The sequence below is a fragment of the Triplophysa rosa genome, linkage group LG20 (genome assembly GCF_024868665.1).
Source record: "Triplophysa rosa linkage group LG20, Trosa_1v2, whole genome shotgun sequence".
NCBI classification, from domain to species: Eukaryota; Metazoa; Chordata; class Actinopteri; order Cypriniformes; family Nemacheilidae; genus Triplophysa; species Triplophysa rosa.
The window spans coordinates 2,111,150-2,119,538 of NC_079909.1; the positions used below are offsets into that span (position 1 = coordinate 2,111,150).

Below are 8,389 nucleotides of genomic sequence, written 5' to 3' on the forward strand. Positions count from 1 at the left end.
AAAATAAGTCCATATATGGTGTGCATATAGTGTGGGATGGCCCCCACAGAAATCCATCATCAGTTTTTTCTACTTATTAGAAATAATGTTTCTATAGGCATTTGAAGTGGAGAAATGTGTATTTCTCCAAAACGCTACAGTAAAATAAGTCCATATATGGTGTGCATATAGTGTGGGATGGCCCCTATAGAAACCCACCATCAGTTTTTTCTACTTATGAGAAATAATGTTTGTATAGTCAATTATATTGGAATACTATTTTTCAAACAAAATGCTTTCAAAAAACATACTGTAATTAAATCTGTTCAAATCCATGGGTACTGTAATTGCAAACTGCATAAACAATTTTATTTGCAGGACAAAGGTCTAGAAGGCATTAAAATAATACATATTTAAGATACAGACAGAGACATTGGTTTCACAATATAACGTTACAGCAATCATAATGCAAACATTCGGAGAAAAAAACCTGCATAAATTACGACAAAAACGAGATATTCTAAACGTAAAACAAGAAATATGTTATTGACAAGAGACGCGGAACATCTACATTTAAATAAAGCCTTACAAGCGGTGTTCCCGTAATGTACCGTAAACCACTCAATAAGCGCGCATCTGAACCTAAACGGCGGCTGGCTTGACCGTGTATTTTCAAACCGCGGCTGGCTTGACCGCAGTGTGATACTGTCATCCTCCAATGATGGACTTGGAACACTAAGCAATGCCCCGGCAAACACACACAAAACCATAAAACCACATACTGTACTGTAATTACACCCTGGAGACAACAAGTTATAAAACTATAAAATCGAGGATTACTCAAATATATTATAGCATGCTTGAAACATTCCAAAGATAGATGAAACAATGTTTCAAGAGTAAAGCCAAAGTGAGAATTTGAACAAGAGGAACATTACAGAAACATTAACGCTTCCTAGCACGAAGTCATCAAAAATGACGCACACAAAACCTCCAGGAAGAATTACATAAAGGTCAAATGATGTAATAAATGAAAAACTTACTCTCAACCACTGTTTTCCGATCTGATCCGTCGTCATTGATCTGTTGAATATTCCCAAAGTGGATGTCACTATAAAAGATCCGATTGGCTCCTTTTCCGCCTCCACCGCGATAGTCAAAAGAAAGCGCGATGACGTTTTTCATGTGATCGGGATCTTCAAACGGTTTAATGGGTGCGTTGAGGTTATTCTCGTCTGACAAGTGCACACTTTTTAGTATAGTGCGCTCTGAATAGAGCAGATAACCGTCATAGTCACGGCAACTCTGGCCATCCTCAGCTAGCATTCCATGAGCGCAAGCACATGTCCGCTGGCCGTTACCGCGGTAAAGACAGAGTTGATGACAACCACCGTTGTTGTTCTTGCATATATTCGTTCCTACAGAAAAAAAACAGATATGAATTCTGCAACATTGTTATGATATTACAAACATTTGGTAGTATGAAAATTCTGTGCTAGGTCATTTGTGTATAAACATTTTGTAATACCTGTTCCTCGTCTGTAGGAACAGGCATTGTAAATGAGCTGTTAATAAAAAATACCATCATTCGCTAGTTGCACAAGATGGCGCAGGTGAGCTTTTGGGACGCCAGGGTCGGCAGACTAATTTCCTGTCCTATTTACATTTACATTTATTCATTTGGCAGATGCTTTTATCCAAAACGGCTGTTTTTTTATACATCCAATCAAATCGCAGAAAAAGACAAAAGCCACACCTATTCAAAATTCCATTTCACTCAGAAATGCGTCAAAATAAAATAAGTTAAAAAAATCGTTTTTTTATTTATATAGCGCTTTCACAATGTGCATTGTTCCAAAGCAGGAGAAAATAAGAAAAACTGAAAAACACAAAAAAGGTAAAACACAGCACAGCCCTTATGAAAACTTGACCATGGTTTTACTACAGTTAAAATGGAAAAACCATGGTTACTGTAGTAAAACAATGGTTATCACAAAATAACCATGGTTTTGAAAACCATGTTTTTTGTAAAAACCATAGTAAATCATGGTTACTGTAGTAAAACCATGGTTTTGCCCCAAGTAATCAATGCACCAAAAAACCATGGTTACTACACTTGTACCACAAAAAAAACATGGTTAATTTTCATAAGGGAGTGCATGGTGTTTAAAGAACAAGCAAGATTATTCTAGTAAATAATATCTAATAAATGCAGTCTCCCGGTGGTTTATTTTGCATATTTTGCATTAATTGAATGCTTGGCTGAACAGATGTATCTTTAATCTAGATTTAAATTGGGAGTGTGTCTGACCCTCGAATAGAATCGGGAAGGCTATTCCAGAGTTTAGGTGCTACGTATGAGAAAGCTCTACCCCCTTTGGTGGATTTAGTTATTCTAGGTGTTATCAGAAGTCCGGGGTTTTGAGATCTTAGAGAGCATGATGGGTTGTAGTGTGGTAGAAGCTCTGTTATGTAGGTAGGGGCTAAACCGTTTAAGGCTTTATAAGTGATTAAAAGAACTTTAAAGTCAATACGATACTTAATGGGTAACCAGTGAAGGCTTGATAACATTGGGGTTATGTGATCGTATTTTCTGGACCTGGTTAGAACTCTGGCAGCTGCATTCTGAACTAACTGTAGTTTGTTTATTGATGATGCAGGACAACCACTAAGCAGTGCATTAGTCAAGTCTTGAGGTCACAAATGCATGAATAAGCTTCTCTGCGTCAGCAACACAGAATATTTCGTAATTTGGCAACATGTCTAAGGTGGAAGAAGGCTGTTTTTGTGACATTTGAGATGTGATTTCTAAATGACAGGTTGCTGTCTAATATAACGCCTAGGTCTTTAACTGTAGGTTCAACAGCCTTCAACTTGCAGGTTAATGATCGCACCTTCCGGTTCACAGGGACTTTAAAGGAGAAAATCTGACAACAGACTCTTGAATTAACACATAAATTGGCCATCTTGGATGTTATATTTTTAAATTATTCATTTGTCTTTTGTTACAGAACAACAAGGTAATTTAACAGCACATTCTCATAACAACAAAGTCTTTTCACCCACCCTGTTGTCGTGCTCTGTTAAACACCTTGATGTCTTTGAGTTGTACACCGATGCCTGTCCTCAGAGCTACTGAATCTGTGGCATTGTCTTTACTGCCGCGCTTTATCGAACCATTGGCATGAGTCCTGATTAAAGAAAATGTCTGGTGATGCGCAACGTACAAATGAACCGATACACAGTGACACATAGTCAGTAATAGTGTGAAATGTCGAAATATGTGGTTTGTGCGGCGTGTACTGACCGGTCGCTCCAGTAAATGTAACTCTCAAACACAGATAAGGAGAACATGTCCATGTTGTTGTTGGACAGCACCACTTCTCTGTTTTCTCCCGTCTCCAAATTAATGCGCTCAATTTTATCCGTCCGAGCATCACACCAGTACAGAAAACTCTCCTGCAGGACACACATGGCATGCATTTCTATGCTTGTGAGAATATGTTGCTGTAAAACTGCATTAGTATGCGGTGTTCTTCATGCAACAACTGATATTTGTGTGGTGGAATATGCACCTGATAGTCAATGGAGATGCCATTGGGCCAGCTAATACTGACATTCACCAGCACGGCTCTCTGAGATCCATCCAGCCGAGATCTTTCTATGCGCGGGTACTGACCCCACTCTGTCCAAAACAGATACCTACACAAACAACAACCAACGTTAAAGTAACGTACATAAGAATTGGCGCTGTTCCATTCACACAGATGCAACTCAAAGACCATTCACCCTTTTGCCGGATGGACGGCAATGGCCCGGGGTTTGTCCAGGCCTTGGGAGATGACCACATATCGAAATGAGCCATTTAATCTGGCGACCTCAATTACATCAAAGCCCTGGTCGGTCCAATAGATATTTCCTACCGGACACAAAGGACAAAGTTAATGTCGTTGATCAGCGTTACATTGACGTTTTGTGGGTATCTGACCATTGTAAATAGACACACCAGCGATCCAGTCAACTGCGATGCCCTCCACACGCCCGATGCCGTTAGTGATGACGTCCTCTCTCCATGTCTGATCTCTCTTAGCTCTGTTGATGGTGCTTGAACCCATGTCCACCCAATATATGGTGTCATTATCTGTGGCACAAAGATTTAACAGTATCTAGTTTTTGGGCTGGAACTGCTGGGTTTGGTTGAAGTAATGTAAAGATATGTCATAATGTTAAAAAATAAAAGCACTTGGTTTCAATGTACGGAAATGAATTATTAAATATGCTGCATTATATTTTCCAGTATATTCCCATCTGTTTTATTTCACGGTAAAAGGTAAGATTTGCAGTGAATAAGAACATTTGACTGCTTTTATCATACATTTACAGTATGGTGATTTTATTTTATTTTTGTCATTTTGAAGCCTGACAACCCAGTTCCTATTCACTTTTATTATGAACAATTGGAATCAGTTTCTGGGATATTCTTCCAAATCACATTTTTTTTTGTCGTAAAAGAAGGTCAAAAAGGTTTTATTAAACAAACCTGTTCAATATATGGATTATCTGTTGATACTCACCAGCATGAAAGTCAATGCCAACAGCGAGTGATGTGCCTGAAACAGGCACAAGGGCATCAGATTTATCGGCGGGGTCCAGTGGAATTCCTCTAATGCCCTCGTGAACTGAATACAGCAGGAACGAACCCACACCTGAAACCAATGCAACAACCATTACAGCTAAATGATTCTTTATTTTTTCCCCTACATGTCACTGTATTTTCCTTTTTCAGGTTTCTTACAGTTTGGCACAACACACATCTATGTAGGTAAACAGCAAAAAGCTAAAAAGTGGATAAAAAAGAAAGTCAGTTATACTGAACCAGTAAAAGTAACAGCAAATATGAAATTAAAACCTTTTATACCATGGTCTGTTTGAATACTCGATTCTGGTTGGCTGGAAGGTGTGCATTAAAAACGTTTAATGCATGGGTAGTTCCAGTCAGTTTGATCACTGTTTGAAATTAACTGACAAAAATAACATTCCCTTTCTGTCGGTCTCTCGACGTTGTGTCGAACCGACAGAATGGGGTTTGTCTTGAGAACCTATCATCTTCTGAGTATTTAGAAAAGGCCAATGAAAATTGGCGAATGAAATTTGCATGCCGGGCTCCTCCCCGGATGTCCGGGTATAAGAGGGAAGCCGGCGTGCTCATTCATTCACCTTTTGTTCTTCAGAGCCTACGCATCTGATGAGCAGCTCCAGATCTTCGCTGATCTTCCAGATCTTCACTGATCTTCCAGTTCTTCGCTGGTATCCTGCTGGAATCTACGACGTGGTGCAGCGGAAGGTCCCTTCCTGCAGCGACTTTCCCCTGGGCGTCTCGGCAGTTCCAGAAGTGTCTGAGCACTTTTTTTCTAAAAGAGCAAATTTCTCCAGCGTGGCATGTCCCGCTGTTCTCTTGGGTGCGACGCGCTCATTGAGGAAGGGGATGGACACGATGTCTGTCTCACGTGTTTGGGTCTCCAGCACGCTGAGGCAGCCTTCGTGGATACATCTTACCCGCACTGAGGGAAGATGCCTATCCAGACGTTGCAGTCACGGGTGGCTGTATTCTTTATGGGTAAAGCCACCACCTCGTCTGTTACCCGATCTGTGACGGCAGTGACTACGGCCCTGCCGCCCGTTTCAGTTAACACCGGGGGTGATATGGGGATCACCGTGAACGTTAGACCGCCAGCCACAGGCTCACGGACCATTCACGCCCCGTCACGCTTGTCTGACCATCCCTTAAGAGACGGTCCTACCCCGTCTTGTTCCTCCGCCACGTACTCGGGAGTGCGTGACGAAGATGAGATGTCGATCACAGCATCGGAGGGCGACCTCTTGGCATCCGACCCCGAAGATTCCTCGGAGCTCCCTCCCCCGGGGGGACGAGCCCAGGAAGAGGCGGACGTTGAGATGTCAACCATGCTCTTCAGGGCCGCCGCGAGCATTGGGCTGCAGTGCACAGCACCGCCTTTACCCCAGCGCTCGCGGTTGGATACGTGGTACCTGGGGTCTGAGCGCGGCTCCAAGCCGCACCCAGCGCCGGTCCCGTATTTCCCGGAGGTACATGAGGAGCTGAGTAAGACTTGGAACGCGCCCCTCACAGCTCGTTCCAGTCAGAAAGGCTCAGTCGCCCTTACTTCCCTCGATGGTGGGGCGACCAGGGGCTATGTCGAGATCCCCCAGGTGGAGCGTACTGTCGCGGTGCACCTATGCCCGCAGACAGCGGCCACCTGGAGGGCTCGGCCTAGACTCCCATCCAAGGCGTGTAAGTTTTCGGCATCACTGGTGTCGAAGGCTTACATGGCTGCGGGTCAGGCCGCCTCCTCCCTCCACGCCATGGCCATCCTGCAGGTCCACCAGGCCAAGGCGTTGAAGGAGCTCCACGAGGGTAAGACCGACCCAACGGTTATGCAGGAACTCCGTACCGCCACGGATCTCGCTCTACGGGCGACTAAGGTGACGGCACGGGCCTTGGGTCGGGCGATGTCCACCATGGTGGTCCAAGAGAGGCACCTCTGGCTCAACCTTGCGCAGATGCGGGATGCTGAGAAGGTTCGCTTTCTCGACGCCCCCATCTTGCAGGGAGGGCTGTTTGGTGACACCGTTGAGGATTTCTCTCAGCAGTTCTCAACGGTGAAGAAGCAGACGGAGGCTATCAAGCACATCTTGCCCCGCCGTGACTCGGCCGTCGTCAGGCCTCCGAGATCCCGAGCGGCGTCTGCTTCCCAGCAGCCCCGGACCTCTTCGACTCCGGATCCGGCTCCAGTGACCCCTTCTCAGGCTGCCTCCCGGAGAAGGACGTCGAAGAGGAAACCGCCTCCCCGTCAGCAGCCGTCGCGGAAGCAGAAGCGGCCCTGAAGGAGAGACCCCAGGGAGATTGAGACTACCATCGGGCCCGATTCCAGCCACCACATCGCTGGATCGGATAGGGACGTCCTACCATCAGCTGGTCCCCCCCGGGGGGCCAGCGCCCACTTCCTCACGAAAAGAGTTTCCTCTCTCTCTGGGTTGTCACAGCCGTTCCCACCCTCTGGTCGATGGTGGACGGCAACTCGACGTTACGTCATGGCGAAGCGCAATGTCGAGTATAAACACTGGCCTTCAGCACTCTCAGACAGACAGTGCGTCGAGCCAGACAATCGCCAGGCAGGAAAAACAGCAGAGCCGATCTCCTCCCCGGGGGTCCTCCCTCGGCAAGGAATCCGTACTGCTAGGCATCGAACCACCCTCCGGGGGGACGATGAAGCAGATCAAACCTCTAGTCCCCCTGTCACAGTTTCTGGGTGCATGGTCTCAGCTTCCCAGACTGTCAGGTTGGCTGAGGAAGACGATCCGTCTCGGCTACGCGATTCAGTTTGCGAAACGTCCGCCCAAGTTCCGGGGCGTCCTCTTTACCTCAGTCAGAGGCAGGGATGCCCCCGTGCTTCGGGCGGAGGTCGCCTCCCTTCTGGTGAAGGGAGCGATCAATCCCGTCCCACTGGCCGAGATGTTCAGTGGGTTCTACAGCCCGTACTTCATTGTCCCCAAGAAAGGCGAGGGGTTGCGCCCTATCTTGGATTTGCGTGTTCTGAACAGGCACCTACACAAGCTGCCTTTCAGGATGGTCACGCAGAAGCGCATCCTGGCGTCAGGACTGGTTCATGGCAATCGACCTGAAGGATGCGTACTTTCATGTATCGATCCTCCCTCGACACCGGCCGTTCCTGCGGTTCGCGTTCGAGGGACAGGCATATCAGTACAGGGTCCTCCCCTTCGGTCTGTCCCTGTCTCCACGTGTCTTTACGAAGGTCGTGGAGGCCGCCCTTCTTCCCCTCAAGGAAGAAGGTGTGCGGGTACTCAACTATCTCGATGACTGGCTCGTCTTGGCTCACTCGCGAGATCTGTTGTGTACACACAGGGACCTGGTGCTCCGGCACCTAGATCGGTTGGGGCTACAGGTCAACTGGGAAAAGAGCAAGCTCTCCCCCGCGCAGAGCATCTCCTTTCTCGGTATGGAACTCGGTATGGAACGACTGACTACAGAGCGTGCCCGGTCAGTGTTACGCTGCCTGAAGGTTTTCAGGCAGCCGGTGGTCTCCCTGAAACATTTTCAGAGGCTCCTGGGGCACATGGCATCCTCGGCGGGGGTGGTCCCCCTCGGGTTGATGCACATGCGACCGCTCCAACACTGGCTACAGAGTCGGGTTCCTTGGAGAGCGTGGCACACCGGCAGCAGGCGTATGGTCATCACGTCCTTCTGTCGGCGCACCCTGACCCCTTGGTCATCGATGGCCTTCCTACGGGAGGGGGTCCCCCTAGGGCAGGTATCAAGACACGTCGTGGTAACGACGGATGCCTCCCTTCAGGGCTGGGGTGCTGTGTGCAA

At 46.9% G+C, this 8,389-nt stretch overlaps 1 protein-coding gene across 1 annotated transcript in view; it reads right to left on the reverse strand.

Moving 5' to 3' along the window:
* Nucleotides 1-993: 993 nt before the first annotated feature.
* Nucleotides 994-8,389, reverse strand: part of LOC130571619 (low-density lipoprotein receptor-related protein 1-like) — a 43,638-nt gene continuing 36,242 nt past the window's right edge. Inside the window, exons 10-16 of the mRNA XM_057362745.1 lie at nt 4,554-4,685; nt 3,986-4,120; nt 3,769-3,898; nt 3,555-3,681; nt 3,287-3,438; nt 3,046-3,170; nt 994-1,397 (exon numbers count right to left, since the gene is read on the reverse strand). Of these exons, the coding sequence (XP_057218728.1) occupies nt 994-1,397; nt 3,046-3,170; nt 3,287-3,438; nt 3,555-3,681; nt 3,769-3,898; nt 3,986-4,120; nt 4,554-4,685 (1,205 nt within the window). The remainder of the gene's footprint in view (nt 1,398-3,045; nt 3,171-3,286; nt 3,439-3,554; nt 3,682-3,768; nt 3,899-3,985; nt 4,121-4,553; nt 4,686-8,389) is intronic.